This window comes from Lissotriton helveticus, chromosome 6 (genome assembly GCF_964261635.1).
Source record: "Lissotriton helveticus chromosome 6, aLisHel1.1, whole genome shotgun sequence".
NCBI classification, from domain to species: Eukaryota; Metazoa; Chordata; class Amphibia; order Caudata; family Salamandridae; genus Lissotriton; species Lissotriton helveticus.
In genome coordinates, this window is record NC_136067.1 from 2,046,830,075 (window position 1) to 2,046,850,154 (window position 20,080).

General features: G+C 48.0%; 1 protein-coding gene across 7 annotated transcripts in view; it reads left to right on the forward strand.

Moving 5' to 3' along the window:
• Positions 1-20,080, forward strand: part of CAD (carbamoyl-phosphate synthetase 2, aspartate transcarbamylase, and dihydroorotase) — a 414,808-nt gene that overhangs the window by 214,176 nt on the left and 180,552 nt on the right. For all 7 annotated transcript variants that reach the window (XM_078650082.1, XM_078650077.1, XM_078650079.1 and 4 more), the window contains exons 27-29: positions 12,350-12,431; positions 18,657-18,823; positions 19,248-19,412. In XM_078650082.1, the coding sequence (XP_078506208.1) occupies positions 12,350-12,431; positions 18,657-18,823; positions 19,248-19,412 (414 nt within the window). The remainder of the gene's footprint in view (positions 1-12,349; positions 12,432-18,656; positions 18,824-19,247; positions 19,413-20,080) is intronic.

Genomic DNA, 20,080 nt, shown 5'->3' on the forward strand with positions numbered 1-20,080 from the left:
TGCCTGGCACTAGAGGTTGTAGGATTAAGACCAACGACCGCAGAGGTAAGTGGAGATGTAGAGGGTCGTAGGGGCTCAGTTGGTTCAGCTCACCAAGCCCCTGGCGCGTCTGGTTCAGCAGTGCCTCTCGATGTCTGTCTTCTTACCGAAGCCTGTTGGGGGGTGGTGGTCTTCGAGATTCACACTGCAAGTGCCGTCGTGGAGGTCAGGAGCGTTTAGCTAACGCTGGACGCAAGGTCAGGATCGCTGGGGAGACTTCACTGCATCAATGATGCACTGTCCACGGGAGACAGGTTGCAGGTTTGCAGAAGCTGGAGACAAGCCGGTAGGGCTGGGGCCAAGGCAGTCGTCGTCTTCAGTCTTCTGCAGGGTAGTCCTCTTTCTTCTTAGCTCATCGCAGATCTAGTTTCTAGGTGTGGGGAACCTTCTAAATACGAAATTTAGGCGAGTAGTAGATAGGGCCAATGGGCACTTTACCTGGGGTGACTACACCCACTATTGTGCCACCCTCCTGCAGGAGGGGGCATAAACCCAGCCCGTTTGGAGGGGGTCACCTCATCTTCAAGATGGAGGGGAGTGTGCGTAACTGCGCCTCCTCCACCAGATAGGGTGGAGGTGGCTTAGGTGGGCACACCTCCTAGCCTTTCTAAGTTTAACCACCACTTTTCCACCCAGGGTGTAAACCTGTTGCTAGCAGCAGAGGCTGGGGGTCGCATTACAAGGGAGGCATGCCTTTGAAGCTTCCCCTTCTAGCACTGGCCAATGCTGGTGGAGGAGGTTTGATATCTCTGCCCAGGATGTGCATTGTTTTTGGTCCCAGAGAGCAGATGCTCTCCACCCAGGGGTCCAGAAACATGTCTGTGCCAGGCTGCCTAAAGCCAGTCAGTGCCCTCTAAGCACATGTTTTAATAAATCTCACACTGGCATCAGTGTGGATTTATTATAAGAAGCTGTTCATCATGGTGCTGTGGAACTAAAGTGTTCACGTTCTCAGCCAATTTACTCTATAGCTTCATTGACACTTGCAATATTAGGAACTAGACCCTACTTCTGTATGGGGCATATTTACTCATGCTGATAAGCCCACACCTGGCCTATAGTGTACCATGCCTTAGGGCTGGTAAGGCCTGCTAGAGGGGTTACTTACCTATATCTTGGCAGTCCTAGCTGGTATGGTGCACAGGCAGTGTGCCCTGTGGACTTGGTCATTCTTTCACCTCAAAGGGGAATGCCAGCTGCCAGGGTAGTGGCATGGTCCTAGTAAGGGGGGTTCTTGAGGCCCTCTTCACTCTCCAGGCCCTAGATACCAAGGGTACCACTTACTAGGGACTCACAGGTGAGCAGAAGTACCAATTGTGGACATGTTTTTAGGGAAAGCACTCTGGTACTGGTAACCCGGATAGCGGGGTCCCAGTACTTTACAATCAAATTTGCATCAAAGGCCCCCATTTTTTCACAGTAAGTAAAATGTTTACTTAAATGCGTCTTTACGCTGTAATGCTTTCCTATGGGGAAAAAAAAGGCATGTAACGCATACATTACCTTGCAAATGGTGTTCGGGGGTCCCATTCAGGACTTAAGGTTGTAGGGGCCAAGGTCCAAACAACCACTAGCATTTAGTCTTTACCTGCCCTGGAGCTTCGTGGTGCATGTCTTAATTAATCCACTACAGGCATCAACATGGATTTATTAAGATAAGGTATTTGATACCAAGCACCGTAGGTTTCAGTGAAGCCATGATGCAGCTGAGGAATTCTTAATTGTGAGGTAGGGGATCTCTGTGTATAGTCATAATCTAGTGAATAGTCCCGCCCATGTACGAGGACCCCGAAGCAATCAAAAATAATATCTTAAGCTGTGTTCATTGCAGTCCTGCATAGACACTTAAGAGAAAATTAAAGACAATAATGCAGCCTGTACTTACAATGCTACACTGTCCAGTACTTCAACTAGAAATTCCAAGGAAATTACACCAATGACACATTTAACACAATCTGTGACGTTTCACCCATAGAGAAACTTTCCTCCCCTCACCAAATCCTCGTAATGAGAGAGGAAGGGTTGGACAGACAAGCCTCCATAGGCTGCCATTATTTGTCTGAAAAAGGGATACCGTGCCTTTAAGGAACGCTCTAGACACCCTCGGTATCCCAGCATGCACAGCCCACTCCTTTTACTTTAAATTCTTTTTTTCTGACTCCTGCTAGCAGGACCCTGGAGCATTGAGCTCTCCCTTTTTGTAGTTTTGTGTAATTTTTTGTGTTGGAGTGTGTTCACTCGACGTATTTTTGCTTCTTCTTCACTTTGCTGGAGTTTTCTGGTGCTTTTGGCCCTTTTTTTGTCAAATATGCCTGCCATATTTGATAAATTCCCAGAGTGTGCCAGGAAAAAGGCAAAATCAGATCCACACAGGGTGGTGTGTCTCATGTGTCTCCCTCCTTCTCATGTCCCTGGGACTTGTGAGATCTGCCAGCAGTTCTCCAGCAGGACCCTGAAAGACAGACAGAAGATCAGGCTCCAAGGACTGGAGCAAAGAAAGCAGCAGGGTCCAGGTGGGTCTTGGCAGGACGGGACCTCTTCCTCTGCCTGTGCTTCGGCCTCTTGGGGGCTCCCCAGTAAGGAGAAGGCCAGAAAACGCTACTGGTCTCCGTCGATAGCCTCTACGTCGGCGTTGAGAGGAATGACCACGGTCTGCTCCCCGTCTCCCAGGGCTCTGGGTCGAAGCGGCGTTGACGTTCGACGTCGAGGGGATTGACGTCGAGGCCTCCGACGAGGTAGACGTCGAGGACTGCTTCGTCGTCGAGCCATCATAGACGTCGAGAAGGTTCAAGGACGCGCAGGCGCTCGCCGTCGAGGCGTCACCGCCGTTTACCATCGATCTGCGTTCGACGTCGAGAAGGCGGTCATAGACGTCGAGAAGGCGATCATAGACGTCGAAAAGACGATCATCGACGTCGAGACTACGGTCATCGACGTCGAAAAGGCGCTCAGCGCTGCGGAGGAAAGCATAGTCCTCCAGGAGGCATTCCAAAACCAGGACTGAGTCCTTGGTTTCCACGAGTCCACGGTCGCGGTGTCGCCGTCGCTCGGCCACCAGGGGTACGGCCTCGAGGTCCATCCCTTCAGGTCAGGCGAAGAAAAGGAGATGGGAAGAGTCTCCAGGCTCGGAGCACTTGCAAGTCTATTCGCCCTTCAAGCCGAGGTTACCTACACCTCCTCCGTTACCCAAGAACCCTCCTCCACGTAACCCGACGCCTCCTCCACCACCTGTTCCTCCTCATCGTCCTCCGCCTCCTACACCACCACCTCCGCCGGGGTCTGTCTTGATACCACATCTCCCGTCACCGCCTACGGGGCCTCAACAACCTAGGCTCCCGTTTCGGCCTCCACAGCTCCCTCCGCTACGGCCCGTGGACCGTCCGAGGCCGCGGAGGTCGAGATCTCGCTCCAGACAGAGGGATAGATCCAGGAGTCGCCGTCGCTCTTCTACGAGATCCAGACGGCGCCACAGGAGGGGCCGGTCAAGGTCCCGCCACACGGATTCATCCAGTGCCAGGGACTATTCACCTACCCTGTCGGACTCCCCTCGGACGAGGGTGTCTCCAGTAGACGACAGTCTCCTTCCAGGACGTGCTGCTGCGAGGGGCGACTAAGCTGGGCATCACGCTCACTGTGCCCGCGCCATTGACTTCCGTCATTTTTGAAACTCTGCACAAGAAGCAGTTATGTCGCCCTTTGTTTGCTCTTGGTGCCTGGGCTGGTGGAACCTGCCATGGAGCTGTTCCTCACCCCTGCGGCTACGAGATCGGCACCTTCAGGGCTGCAGAAGAAATATAAGGCTCCTGACTCTGACCCAGTGTTTCTTCGTTTGGATCCCGGGCCTGACTCGGTAATTGTGACGGCAGCAAGAAAACAGCACGCCACCACCCCATCATCGACAGTGCCTCCTGACAAGGAGAGCCGCTGGATGGATTCGGCAGGAAGGTTTGCGGGACGGCCTCCACCTCAATGAAGGCCGCGAGTGCCTCAGCACTGTTGGGACGTTAAGATCGGGTTCTGTGGGATTCCCTCCAACAGTTCTTGGAACACCTTCTCATGGCAAAAAGGAAAGATTTCCAGGAGATCCTTGCTGAAGGACTGCTGGTCTCCAACCAGGTGATAAGCTCGGCTGCGGATTCCTCCCTCTTGGCAGCCCACGGGTACTGCCATGGGGTCAACCTGAGGCGCCACGCCTGGTTATGTCTTACATACTTGAAGCCCGAGGCGCAGCAGAGAGTTGCCAACCTACCCTTTTCGGGTGAGACCCTCTTCGGGAAACATGCGGACGACGAGATGGCTTGCATGAAGGCGGAGGCGGAGCGATACGCCCAGCCAACGGCCCAGTGGCATACACACAGGCGAGAATCCATGAAGCCTTTGTGACGCATTACAACGCACTATACCGGTCACAACTACAGAATCCACAGCCGGATATCATTGCATACCTGGCTGAGGTAACGCTCCCCACCCTGACTGATGACCAACGGGACGACCTTGGGTCGCCGCTAACGGCGGATGAGCTGCGCGACGCCATCTTCGCCCTTTACAACGGCAAGGCCCCGGGCCCGGATGGGCTGCCTGCTGAATATTACAAGGCCTACTCGGATATCCTAATCCCTGAACTCCTCAGAACATACTCCGCAGCACTAGAGGACTCGTCCTTGCCTACGTCGATGATTGAGGCAACGTTGGTATCTCTCCATAAGCCGGGCAGGGACGGCACGCTCCTCGGATCGTACAGACCTCTGGCATTGTTGAATACGGACTACAAGATCCTAGCGTCAACCCTAGCCCGGAGACTGGCGACCTTGGTGCCTGCCCTGGTACACAAAGACCAGAACGGCTTTGTCCCAACACGGTGCACCTCCCAAAATATACGGAGGCTGTTCCGAGTGCACGAATACGCGGCCAGTAAATGGCCGGGATCGGGCTGCTTAATTTTGGACCTTGAAAAAGCATTCGATTCAGTGGAATGGCCCTATCTACTGGCAGTGCTACGTAAGTTCGACCTGGGCGACGAATACATCGAGCTGGTCAGACTACTGTACCAGAGACCTGAGGTGAGAATACGCACAGGCGGGCTGTTGTCCGATACCATCAGGGTCAGAAGGGGCACCAGACAGGGCTGCCCGTTGTCCCCATTGCTCTTCTCGCTGGCGATGGAACCTCTCGCTGAGCTGTTGCGCAGCAGAGGCGCACAATGGGGCATCCCACTAGCAGATGGCACACATATAATATCCCTATACGCTGACGACCTGCTCCTGTACATCAGAGACCTTAATCACCTACCTCTGGACCTATCGGACATCTTCCGAACATTCGAAACCATGTCGGGCCTAAAGGTCAACTGGGCCAAATCAGGGGCGTACCCGTTTGCCCCCAACACCCCAGACCTTGAACTCCGAATCAACGGCGAGAGGCTGCCGTGGCACCACACCACGTTCAAATACCTGGGGATACACATATATAGAAATCCCCCGGATATCCTAGACGGGAACCTGACACGAGCCATCACGTCTATTAGGTCCCAAATCGCCTTTTGGAAAACTCTCCCATTAAATGTGCCGGGCAGAGTGACATTAACGAATATGATTGTCCTACCCAGGCTCCTCTATTACTTTGCAAACATCCCGCTATACGTCCCGACCCGCACCTTCAGGGAACTAGAAACCATGCTTAGAGAACTGATCTGGAACACGGGAAGGCCCAGAGTAGCACTGACGAAGATGTACAACCCAGTTAGCGATGGAGGCCTTGCGGTCCCAAATCTGGAACTTTATTACCTGGCGGCACAGCTGCAATGGGTGGTGGCTTGGCTATCAGGCAGACATCAGGAAGACACAGCCACGGCTGTGGATACACTATCCTCACTGCAGATACACTCACTATTCCACCCACTGACGAGCACTAGGAAACACACCCAACTGCATGTAGCAGTGGCCGTCAAATGCTACTCTCGATGCCTGCGGCTTACCAAAGACACTAAACCATACGCCCCTGCACTCCCACTCCTCGGCACCCCCAAGACTACGACTGTAGTCACGGAAACGGCTCTGGAACATTGGACGCGCTCGGGAATAGAAACTATGGCGGATCTATACGCTGATGGCGCCCTGCTCCCTTTCGCGACACTAGCCACCGACACGGGATTACCGGCAGGACAGTTCTTACAACACGCTTCCATACTCAGAGCATTCACACAAAAATGGGGAAACATCAATGAAGAACCCCCCACACACCAACTAATACAATACCTTCATGTCATGGGGAATGGCACACATGTGGTACACTGGCTGACCCAAGCGCTGTTAACACACACACAACGCTCCCTACAACCATTGCGGGATAAGTGGGCAGTAGACAGAGGGAGAGCCTGGACGGACCAAGAGTGGGCGGTGGTACTGGCAAGCCCCAAGAACATTCCCCGCAATGCGCGCTTTAAGCAGATCCAATTCTACATACTGCACAGAGCATACCTCTCCCCAGACAGGATCAACCAATACTGCCCAAGATGCGCGCTGGAGGGGGCGGACCTCCTACACGTGCGGTGGCAATGTCCGCGGATCCGACCAAACTGGCGGTCCGTGTTGCCGATACTAGAGCGGAGCACGGCAATGCCGATTCCTCACTCATGGGAAGCGTGCCTATTAGGCCTCTACCACAGAACCAAACAGAACAAAGTGCCCTCCCGCTTTTGGGACCTCGGCCTTATCACGGCCAAAAGGCTAATCACCAAACACTAGAAACGTGCGGAGCCACCCATGACAGAACACTGGTGCACCTCCCTGGACAACTGGGCAAAGGCGGAAAGCATTTCCCTTCACAATGAGGAGACGGCAGGACTGCGACAGTTCCCCATTGCGGCACAATGGGATGAGATGCTCAACTCCTTCCATAGAGAATGCCGGACGCCGGATGCCCCCACAAGAGACACCTCCCCGAACAGAGTGCACAGAGACGGGCACGCACCACCGGACACCGACATAGGTGGTTTCACTGCTGACAACCCCACCTGATCGGCAGGACAGGCCCCCCCCCCCCCCCGGCATACCTCCACCACTGATGACGCGCCACCCTCCCCGAGCTGGTAAAGCACCCATGGGCCAGCTACGATGTCACCTCTGAGCCTCCAATTACATCGATATGCATCCACCACACCATGCACCAAGCACCTCCAAGTTTGACAACCCCACACACACACCATTCTTTCTATCATTGTCTTTCCTTTATTTAATGCTAATGAGGCTGACATGATTGAGCTATACTTCCACCATTGTCTTCATTGTGATGTAACAGTGTATTATATGCTTTGCTCCACGACCAACGTACACGCTCTCGAGCTGCAAGATACTGTATAATGTGAAATTCATGTTTTCTTTTATCCTGTGAATCTAATAAAGGATATATTTAAAAAATAAATTTAAAAAAATGAAGGCGGAGGCAGAAACCCTGACGGCTGTCTGGTTGGAAAAGCCTATGGTCCAGAAAAAGACCTTCCGCCCGTTCCAGAAGCGGTACGGAGCGCAAGGCAGAGGGCAAGGTCGAACGGCTGGATTGCAACAGCAGCAGTTCCAGCGGAAACCGTTCCAAAAGCGCCAGAGGGGCTGAGGTGGTCAACAGTCTTCCTCCGCGACCAAAGGCCCGGCTGGGTCTAGGCCCTGAGGTGCTACTTCCCCTTCATCCGTTAACTGCTCTGGTGGGGGGAAGCATTCAAAATTACCTGGCAGAGTGGAGAAACATTACTCAGGACAAGTGGGTGCTGAATATTATTTGCAATGGATACAGTCTTCGTTTCACCAACCCGCCTCCAGCAATTCCCCTGGTTGGCTCGGAGTTCCAACTGCGCGAGCTCCAGGCAGAGGCCGATACCCTGTTAAGAAAAAGGGCGATAGACGTCCCTCTGTCTCAAAGGGGAAAGGGTCTTTACTCACACTTCTTCCTAGTACAGAAGAAGGACAAGAACGAGTTCAGACCCATTCTGGATTTGCGACAAGCAAACAAGTGGATTCGCAGGGAAAAGTTTAGCATGCTGTCTTTGCACCAGATTTATCCTCAGCTGCAGAGAGGAGACTGGCTGTGCGCGATAGATCTGCAAGATGCGTACTTCCATGTGCCCATTGCACGGAAACATCGGAAGTTCCTGCGCTTCCTCGTCACTATCAGTACACCGTACTACCGTATGGACTGAAGTCTGCACCCAGGACTTTTTCGAATTGCATAGCTGTGGTAGCAGCGCACCTGAGAAAGGACAAGGTGTTTCTCTACCCGTACCTGGACGATTGGTTGATCAAAGTCTCCACCTTCCAGGAAGCGCAATTGCACTTCAACAGGACGGCCGTCCTGCTGAACCATCTGGGGTTGCACATAAATCTGTCCACGTCTGTCCTGATTCCTGTGCAGTGCCTGCAGTACTTGGGAGCCTCCATCAATACGCTGTCGGCAAGCGTGTCTCCTTCGGAGGAGAGACGCTTTATCCATCCTTCGGAAGGCTCAGGCTCTCATAGCTGCTCCATCTACAACAGTGAGGACGGTTTCTCCTCTACTGGGATCAATGGCCTCTTGTATCTTCCTCACTCCACACGCATGCCTACACATGAGGCCGCTACAGGAATGTTTGGAGGACCAGTGGGACCAGAGGAAAGGGTTTTTGGACGACCGGATTCAGTTGTCTCTTCACGCCCAACAGTCCCTGAGATGGTGGTGCTCAGCAGAGAATCTCCTCAGAGGGGTTCCTTTCCACAACGACATCCCGACTCAGACTATCGTTACGGATGCGTCTCTCCTGGGCTGGGAAGCGCATTCAGACCATCTACAGATCGAGGGAACGTGGTCTCCGACATAGTCCACGTATCACATCAATTTCCTGGAACTCAGAACAGTTCACTTGGCACTGAAGATCTTTCATCCGTCCTTCCAGACCAACTCCTTGCTTGTGCAGACGGACAATACGACCACGATGTATTACCTCAACAAGCAGGGGGGCTCGAGATCGCGCACACTGTCACAGGAAGCGCAGGCGATCTGGCACTGGCTGTTAGCCAGAGGACTGACGATAACGGCAACTCATCTGCCAGGTGTGGAGAATGTTCAGGTGGACGCCCTCAGACGGTTGCTTCATGAAAACCACGAGTGGGTCATAAACGACAAGGTGCTCAACGACATCTTCGCCATGTGGGGCACTCCAGAAGTGGATTTGTTCGTCACCGCCGAAAACAGCAAATGCCGCGACTTCGCCTCGAGGTATTACCAGCCGAGGACTCTGGGGAACGCGTTATTGATCAGCTGGTCGAACAGCTTTCTGTACGCTTTTCCACCCATTCCCCTGATTCCGGCGGTGCTCATCAAGCTGGCCCGATCCCGGGCGAGGATGAACCTCATTGCACCGGAATGGCACAGGCAGTGGTGGTTCACGGACCTGCTTCACCGGTCGATACTGCCTCATCGGCGGCTGCCGTGTCGGCCGGACCTTCTCACGAAGTTCGGGGGGCAGATGGTGCACCCCAACCTCTCATAGTTGAGTTTGGCGGTATGGCTCCTGAGATAGTGCAATATGGCCACTTGAATCTTCCTGAGGATTGCATGGACATATTAAAGGAGGCTAGGAGGCCGTCTACTAGGACCTCTTATGCTTACAAGTGGAAGAGATTCTGCATCTGGTGCATGTCTAAGAACTATGATCCGACGACTTGCAAGGAGGATGTTATCCTTCCATACCTTCTGCATCTAGCTCAGTCTGGCCTTAATTTCCATTCCATTAAGGTTCATCTGGCTGCATTGACTGCTTATAGAAAATGCCCTTCGCAGACATCCTTCTTCCAGATTCCTGTGATTAAGGATTTTTTGGAAGGGTTGAAGAAGGTGTTCCCTCCTGTTCGGCTTCCTTCGCCTTCATGGGAACTGAATGTGGTGCTGTCCAGGCTGATGAATGAACCTTTCGAGCCTATTCATAAGGCTTCACTGCAGCACCTGTCTTGGAAGGCGGCGTTCCTCGTGGCCAATACATCGGCCTGCAGGGTGAATGAAATTCAGGCATTGTGTTGCCAGGAACCTTATACTGTATTTCATGCTGCTAAGGTTGTTATGCGTACTCACCCTAAATTCCTTCCCAAGGTGATTTCTGATTTTCATGTTAATCAGACTATAACTTTACCAACATTTTTCCAGAATCCTTCCACTCCAGCGGAACGGTCTCTTCATTCCCTGGATGTCAGAAGGGTGTTAAAATTATATCTGGATAAGACCAAGGGTATTCGTAGATCCGATCAATTGTTTGTCAACTATGGTTCGGTTAGTACTGGTCTGGCTACTTCGAAACAGTCCATCTCTAGGTGGATTGTGTCATGTATCAAGCTCTGTTATCAGAAAGCGAATAAGACCTTAGGGGGTAAGCCTAAGGCTCATTCTACCAGGGGCAAAGCAGCTACAACAGCTTTGCTTCAAAATGTTCCCATTGCAGAGATCTGCAGGGCGGCCACTTGGAAGTCGGTCCACACCTTTGCTAAGCATTACTGTCTGGATTCTGATGCCAGAGCAGATGCTCAGGTTGGGCAGGCTTCGCTGCGGAATCTGTTCGCACAATAGTGGTGTCTGTTTTCTCCACCGCCGGGTTGTTTTATGGATGGGCTTGCCATTCTATTCACTAGATTATGACTATACACAGAGATCCCGTACTACAGAAGGCGTAGTTTCTTACCTGTAACTCCAGTTCTGTAGTAGGGGTATCTCTGGTATATTAATAAGCGCCCACCCTCCTCCCCGGTGGAGAATATGGTACTGTGATGTATGCTACAGGCCTTGCTTTATGTACCTTCAAAAAGAACTGAAAGTAAAAGGAGTGGGCTGTGCATGCTGGGATACCGAGGGTCTCTAGAGAGTTCCTTAAAGGCACGGTATCTCTTTTTCGGACACATAATGGCAGCCTATGGAGGCTTGTCTGTCCATCCCTTCCCCTCCATCATTCCAAGGATTTGGTGAGGGGAGGAAAGTTTCTCTATGGGTGAAACTTCACAGATTGTGTTAAATGTGTCATTGGTGTAATTTCCTTTGCATTTCTAGTTGAAGTACTGGACAGTGTAGCCTTGTAAGTACAGGCTGCATTATTCTATGCAGGACTGCAATGAAGACCGCTTAAGAGATTATTTTTGATTGCTCAGGGGTCCACGCACATGGGCGGGACTATTCACTAGATTATGACTATAACAGAGATACCCCTACTACAGAACTGGAGTTACAGGTAAGAAACTACTCCTTACTAGTGCCAAGTACATATACTTAACATGGCTTCTATGTTCACTTGCACTATCTAGTAATTGAACTAGACAGCACAGGGGCATATCTTCTCATGCAGATATTTATTTATTTATTTTATTTATTTTAACGACTTGTAGAGCGCCTGGTGACCCGAAGGCATCCCCGCGCTGTAATGATTTTGATATCCAGATGAGATGGAGGAGAAAAAAGAAGAAAAGAAGAGAAAGGGGGGACGTTATTTCGGAAGATATGACCACATATGTAATATAGTAAACTCTGCGTTAGGGCTGTAAGGCCTGATGGTAGGAGTGACTTACGTACATTTCGTGCAGTGTCTGGGGACATGGCATATAGGCTGTGTGCCATGTCGTGCCTTCACTTTTGTCTGCACCATTTCACGCAGCATGGATAAGCAGTCTGTGTGCGTTTGATGGTGGGTCCCTTAGGGAGGCACAATATGTGCTGCAGTCCTTAGGGACCCTCTTCAATACTCATTCCCTATGTACCAGGGGAACCATTTTTAGGTACTTAGAGGTGCTGAAGGTCTTTTGGAACAATTGCACAGTTACCTTGTTTTTGGGAAAGAACACTGGCACTGGGGACCTGGTTAGCAGGAACCTAGTGCACTTCATTCGAAGTTGCATCAAATACCAGGCAAACATGGGGGTTATTTTGTCAAAAAGGGGCACTTTCCTGCAGACAAAAAAGGGAGCAAATGCAGGAGGCATTGTAGGTTAGTGGTTGGCGTCTCATTGCCTAGACGACCATTCACAGGCCAGCAAGAAGAAACTTAAATGAAATTGACTTATCTTATGTACCACTAGACGATAGAAGTTTGCAATGCATGCAAAACTATAATATGTTCAGGCTACTGAACAATGAAGTTAAATACTTGTTTTCTTCTTGCCTGAATGAGCAAATAATCCACTTAGGGTTTTGCTTTACAGTGAGCATTCGCCGCTTGAGATTGTGCCCATAAAGTCAAATTTTGCTTCTCTGCTCGAACAATATATGTAAATGAAAGGACTTTGCCTTGACTGTGGCTTTTGCTTTTGCTTAGGCGCTGCGACAGATTGGCGCGGCTCCACCAGTGAAGACACATGTGGACTGTATGACCTCTCAGAAGCTCATCCGTCTGCCAGGTATGTGAGTCGTCAACGCGCAGTGTGAGTAACTTGAAGCTTTTGCCACATTTAGCAACTAAACAAATGGAATACCAGTGACACCAACATGTTAACTTTGTGTTGCAAATCAATACATCAGATACATGGTGACGGTGGACGGCTGCCACACTTCTCTTTGGATGAAAACAGTCATGCTGACAATTTGGGCAAGACTGATGTGCATATGGCAGATCTCTATCTAGAGTGGCACCATGGGTGAAAACCTATGGAGTAGAATGCAGCCCTGAGCATTCATCAGTGGCTGCGATTATTTAAGCATCCCTTTCACCATGTTTTTTGCAGTAGTTGCCTTCAGCGTGGCGGGTATGTCCAGACCTGGATTCTGTACTCCTTGTGCCACAGGAGTAAAGCTGTACTTCTCTGAAGAGACCTAAGGAGGTTGAACCAATCTGGAGTTTTTTCTTTTCCCAGCTGGAGGGGACCCAGCCTGGAAGGTCTGCCTGGAGTATTCCTATTACAGCAGAACCAAGACTGATTTGTATATGGCAATTCAGTCTGGAGTGGCAAAGTGGGTGAACAATTATGGTCTGAGAATAATTCAAGCATTCCTTCCATCAATTTGTTGCAGGAACCTGTTCACAGGCCACAAATATGATCTGTTAGGGGAAATTTGTTTTAATGGCATAAACTAGATCGTTACTAGGCATAGATGAGGTACCCGCGACACATGCCGCTGGTGATCGGTGCAGAATTGCGGTTTGGTAAGGTTGGGAAAGCAGAATCCAATTAAACGTTAATGAGCACTCTCGCCTTACTAATTGATCTACTGTAGTGTCTGATGGACAGTCAAGGGAAATCTGGATGGCAAGATTTCAGGTGCACACAGATTCTGGTGGGTATGTGCGTGGCTCATGCACATCGAACATGAGTCTCACTGCCACAGAACGTTGATGGTGGAATGGCCATTTTGGGACTACATGTTGGTCTTAGTGTCCGCAGTCACTTATTTGTCAGATAAACACAATAAGTACCCCACTACCTTTGTTGAGATCTTTATTCATTTACTCCATAAAGGCACTGTGATTTATTTGTGGAGAGCACAGACATGCTCTCGTTCACACTGTGAATAAATGGACTGGGCCCCACACAGTGCTTCTGGTTGTACCATCTTCATCATGCGCCCTTTAAAGTTATCTAGGAGCGAGTCTTTCATTTGACTCCAAAGATTCTGGTCTTCTGCACCAAGATGTTGATATATATATATATGTGTGTGTGTATATGTGTGTATGTGTGTGTGTATATATATATATATATATATATATATATATATATATACACATATACATATACATATATATACACATATACATACACACATATACATATACATATATATACACACATATACATACACATATATATATATATATGTATATATATATATATATATATATGGAGTGATCGTGATAAAGTAGTGAAAGAAATTGAAGAACTGGAAACTTTAATAGCACAGAATACAGAAAAAGACGAACAAGAAATGCTTAGGGCTGGTATGAAGAAAAGGCTTCAAAAATATGAAACTAAAATCAAATTGCGGAAACAAGAAAAGTTTGACCGTGATGAGCGGGACTATGCGATGGGAAGGGTTCATATTTTTTTGAAAAAATCAGATCAGCCACGCAAGGAGGTAGCAAGAAAAAGTCAAATGCCTAAATCGAATTCAGAAACCAGAGTGGAAACATCTGACTCTGATGTGTATGCCAGCGAACTGTCAGGTGATGAAACAACTGGCTTGGCATCCACCTCTGATACATTGGCTAAGAAGACCCCTTTTCAACAGGAGTTCAAGGTCATACAAGAGAGCTGGCTAAGAGACGGCAAGAACAAACCACCAGAAGAGGCCGCCAAACCCGACGTGGGGGCTGGAAGGGGAAGAGGCAGAGGAACCAACCAGACCAAAACAACCACGAGGGTTACCAGGAGCCAGAGAAGAGGACGATGGTGAGCTCCTCGGAACAACTCACTATTGTCAATCTATCTGAAAGACAATTAACGCCAGCCGAAGAGTCTGTTTTAAGGTTAGGACTCACTTTTTGTCCGAACAAAAATATGGAATATACGCAAACATGTATTGACCTATATAAATTTATTCGGAGAGTTAAACTGCACAAGTTTCATAAAACAAAACCCACAGCGAAAGAAGCTAAACAACTCAGACAAGACCGAAAGGCAACTGACCTTCTAACAGTGAACGATTTAACAGCTTGTGAAGTACTACATGACTTAAGACGAGAAAGCGACATGGAAACCAACACTATGGATAACACGCTCACGCAAAGACTGGCAAATGTTAACATTGATCAAGTCGCACCCAAGAGTGACTTCAAGTTGGCCTCCAAATTCGTCCCCCAGCTAGCTTTGAACCCTATTGATGTCTTCTCTGATGTGGTTACCAGGGACCTGATGGCCATGAGAACAACACATAGTAAACAGAAGACGCAATATAATACCACCAAAGCACAAAAACTTGCTATTAATACACTTTTGGAGGACAAGACCATAGTATGCAAACCCTCCGACAAAGGAGGTAATATTGTGATCATGTCGAGACCTAAATATGTGGCAGAAGCCATGCGCCAACTTCAGGATGTTTCCTGTTATACTGTGATAAAGAAACAGGAATATTCGGCCAGCATCAATGATCTTCACATCTTGCTTAAGAAGTGGTATGATAAACAGATGTTAAACTTGGAGGAATACCTGTTCCTAAAAACTACTAACCCTACACTACCTTGTTTTTATCACCTACCCAAGGTCCACAAAGACATTAAGGAACCCCCAGGAAGACCGATAATTTCATCGATGGGAGGATTGACTGAAAATCTTTCAAAATTCTTGGATCATCACCTGTTTAATTTTGTACTGTCCCTGAGATCGTATATGAGACACCACAGATTTCATTGAAAAGGTGGAACTGTTGGATTGGCAAGCGTCTTATATATTGATCACCCTGGACATTACAAGTCTATACACTTGTATAGACCATGAACAGGGTCTCCACGCAGTGGAATATTTCCTGAGTAAGAGAGAACTCAAATATGCAATGCACAATAAGATGCTATTGGAACTTATTGCATTTTGCCTGCATAACAATATCTTTCTCTTTCAGGACACTATGTATCGCCAACTCTCTGGTACGGCCATGGGTTCCTGCTTCGCCCCCAGCTACGCGAATTTATTCGTAGGCTGGTGGGAGGAGCAGGTAGCCTGGGCCCCCAGACTCGCCACTTGAAACACCAAGGTGGTGACCTGGAGCAGATACATAGATGATCTGTTCCTGGTGTGGAATGGAACAATAGATGAAGCCAACCAATATATCCAATTGCTCAACGAGAACGAGTACCACTTAAGATTTACCAGTGAAATCAGTAAGGAAAAGGTCAATTACCTAGACCTAGAAATAAGTGTCAATGAGGGACGCATTTGCACACAACTTTACCGCAAATCCACGGCTGGTAACAGCGTTTTACACGCCTCCAGTGGTCATCCTCGCAAATTGATTAATAATATCCCTTACGGGGAATTTTTGCGGTTGAAGCGCAACTGTAGTCAAAATGTACATTTTGAAAAAGCAGCTGGTGAAAGCATGGAAAGATTTATCATGAGAGGGTACAACTCTTCCCTTCTTCTAGAGACCCTTAACAGGGTAAGAAAAATACCCCGTGCTAGTCTCTTTGTTAAGAAGACAGGTCCTAATACTGAGGAAAGATTCCGCATCATAACACCCTATGCTGCCGATTCTTTCAAACTACGATCTATCTTGTCAAAGCATTGGCACATTTTGAAATCTGATCAGATCGTAGGGCCTGATATTCCCAACACACCGCTAATTACGTTTAGGAAGGCCAGATCTCTACGAGATCAAATAGTTCATAGCTATTTACCACCAATACGTAAACCATTAGGCACCTTGAAGGACACCAAAGGTTTTTTCCCTTGTGGAAAATGCAAGGCCTGTGTGGCAAGTAAAAGAACATTGACATACCAAGTCCCGGGTAGGAAAGATGGGAGGTCTATAACCAAATTTATGTCATGCCACACAGACTTCGCAGTTTATTGCCTGATGTGTCCCTGCATGCTACAGTACGTTGGGAGTACCATTAATCCTGTCAAGTTGAGGGTATTAGAACATATGCGGGCCATTGTTAATAAAGACTTTACGTATCCTGTGGCCCGACACTTCTCTCTGAAACACAACAGTGACAGGAATCTTCTCAGGTATTTTTGTTTGGACCAAGTCGAAGAAAACCCCAGAGGGGGCAATAGATTGCTCACACTTAGGAGACTTGAGTCTCGTTACATTTTAGACCTGGAGACCAAAGCACCTGGAGGCTTAAATATGGGAGAAGAACTGGCCTCTCATTTGGGTTAATGATGTCCTTTTCTGTATCTCGAGAATCATTTGAGTCCAATATTGAATTTTCTGTATATGAGTTGAAAAGTTTGTGCTATATTCTTTGAAATGTCCTGTAGATTTTGTCTTTGTTCTTGCGATGGATGATACTATTACTAGTAATATTCAACTAGATGAATTGCTTCCGTTTTTGATAACACCTAAGTTGTGGCAGTCCAATTGGGCTGCAATTGCCGATCCACGGCTAGATTTTGTCCGACTTGACCACATTAGAGCTTTGTGTGTTTTTTGTCGGTAGTTGATTATCTTTCAACAATACATTGATGTCTTGGCCAAAAGAATGTATTAAGATTGATTATAATACATGGTTTCATTTTCTAAGATATCAACCTCGCCGATACACGGCAGTATCCAGGTGTTATAAACTTGCTAGTAATTCAATGTCAATTGTGTTGAGAGTATACACTCTAAGATGGCGCCCAGCATCTCATGTAAGAATTTGTCCTTTGTTTGTTTTGATTCTCTTGGCAAACATTGATAATGGCGCTGCGCTCTGCATTTCAGATGTAAACATTGAGAAAGGGAGGGCTCTCCCGAAACGCGTCTGTTTGTCTAATAAACCGCCCTGCTAAAGAACACTGCCGTGCTCGAGAGTGCTTTATATTCCTGTGACCCGGCTGGGTATTATTGGGACTTTGGAGCTGTGATATATATATATATATATATATATATATATATATATATATATATAATTTCTGTCACAGGTTGCCCTTCATGGAATCATCACACACGGAGAGGTATACACACAAATTACCACCGGCAGCACAGAGGTCAGCAATGCTCCAGACCCTTCAATTGCCATACGCGTTTCAAGCATTCACTGCCCTTGTTCACTGGCAAAATGACGGTACAAACAAATTCAGTATGGGACAGCTGATTTAATTTGTAACAAGTCCCGCCCATGTGGGCGTTTACTCACAGGCATTGTGGATATAGTAGTCCCTTAATAATGCCCAAAGACTCCGCTGTCCGTACAAACCAGTGCTTAGCTGTTTCCATCATTTAAATAATATTTACTCCTTGTTAGGTGGAAAGTCTTGAATGCATGTTTGGCCTCCGTGCCAATATATACCGATGATTAAGGCCCCCTCCGTTCCCAACAATGTTCGTAATCCAAACATTGGGATCCGCCCCTCTGCAGCGGGACTCTTCCGCGACCAGGCGGGCCGCTTAGTATTTCTGTCACAGGTTGCCCTTCATGGAATCATCACACATGGAGAGGTATACACACAAATTACCACCGGCAGCACAGAGGTCAGCAATGCTCCAGACCCTTCAATTGCCATACGCGTTTCAAGCATTCACTGCCCTTGTTCACTGGCAAAATGACGGTACAAACAAATTCAGTATGGGACAGCTGATTTAATTTGTAACAAGTCCCGCCCATGTGGGCGTTTACTCACAGGCATTGTGGATATAGTAGTCCCTTAATAATGCCCAAAGACTCCGCTGTCCGTACAAACCAGTGCTTAGCTGTTTCCATCATTTAAATAATATTTACTCCTTGTTAGGTGAAAAGTCTTGAATGCATGTTTGGCCTCAGGTGCGTTGGTTGTAGAGCCCCATTTCCATATCGAAATGCCAACGTGTTTCTCTTTGGTCTCACTGAAAAAGACGCTGCTGCAAGAGGCAGCTACTAGAACAAACCTAGCATGAGTCACCTTAGTTGATGGACCTTATTATACCAGAATTCAGCTATCCTTGCCAGGATGAGAGTTCCTAGTCTTGCTCTGCTTTCTCTTCCTCTCAATGCCTTTATCTTTCCACAGGTTTCATTGATGTCCATGTCCACCTGCGTGAACCTGGAGCCACCCATAAAGAAGACTTTTCTTCCGGCACAGCAGCAGCATTGGCAGGAGGTGTCACCATGGTGTGTGCTATGCCCAACACCTCCCCTGCCATCATAGACTCTGCTTCCTTCTCACTGGCACATAAGGTATGCATGTTGGAGTGATGTTCTGTTTTGAGAAGTGGAACTTTTTTCAGAAATGATTTTAAGTTTGTGCATGATTGGGCAACACCCTGTCCACATGTGGACAACACATCTGTCCACACTGCAATAATTCAGTGTGAAAACTTCTGCCTCATCTTTCACCGTGCTTTGTCCTTTTACAAGGAAGTGGGGCAAAGAAGAGTCACACATACTAAATTGTGGCATAAAGTCATCTTTTCATTGCATTTCCTTCAGTTTCCACTACTTGTTTCACATATGTGAGCAATATATAGGCTAATGGTCTGGTGTAAAAGCATTTTCTAAAAAAGATCCTTTGTATGACTTTTGGAATGAAACCCCTGTGATTGTTCACCTTGTTTGCTTCTCAGTTCCTGATCACTTTGTACCTCAATATTTTCCCTTTTAGTTGGCCGAAGCTGGCGCTCGCTGTGACTTCGCAGTCTTTATCGGCGCATCTTCTGATAATGCCAGTCTATTGGCACCAATCGCAGCATGTGCCGCTGGGCTCAAGATGTATCTGAATGACACCTTTTCAGATCTCAAGATGGACAATGTGTCCCTCTGGATGGAGGCGAGTAACATTATGTAATATGTTTGGGTGACAGTCAGTGTTGGATGCTTTCATCTCACAGGGACTTATGGCTCTTCAATGTCTTACCATTAACTGCATGTATTCGGACTGGTAGTGCACAGGAGTAGCATCTAAATTCAGTAACAAACCAAAATGGAGACTACTTGTCTAATGAACCCAAGCTGATCATTCTCCTTTTTTGTAAAATACCTGAATGTAAGAATAATTTCTGACGAAAGCCAAACAGTTTTCAGAAGAGACTGAGAAAGGCATTAATGCCAGACTACCGACTAGTTAGGAATTCTAAGCAAATTTAGTTTCTACAAAAGACAGGAGTGGGTAAAAAGGTTGCTGCCATTACAAATATGTAGGTTTCAGTATTGTTTTTGAGATCTGTGGCCCACCTGTACATATAGAGGAAGAGGCACGGGCAGCAAGGGCTGACTGGAAGATCACACGATTAAAAACGTGTCGGAAGGAATAGAGGCAAGGGTAATGATTACGGTTGTCAGGTAAGATGGACTAGGGTCTATGTAGGCATTGAGTAGGGAGTGAAAAAGGGTGGGGCTGACTAGGATGACTGAAAAGAGTTGTGAAGAGGTGGGCTGAGGAGATTGGTAACCCCTGACTCATCTTTTCTACCCCCTCAAGCAAGATAAAGATGTAAC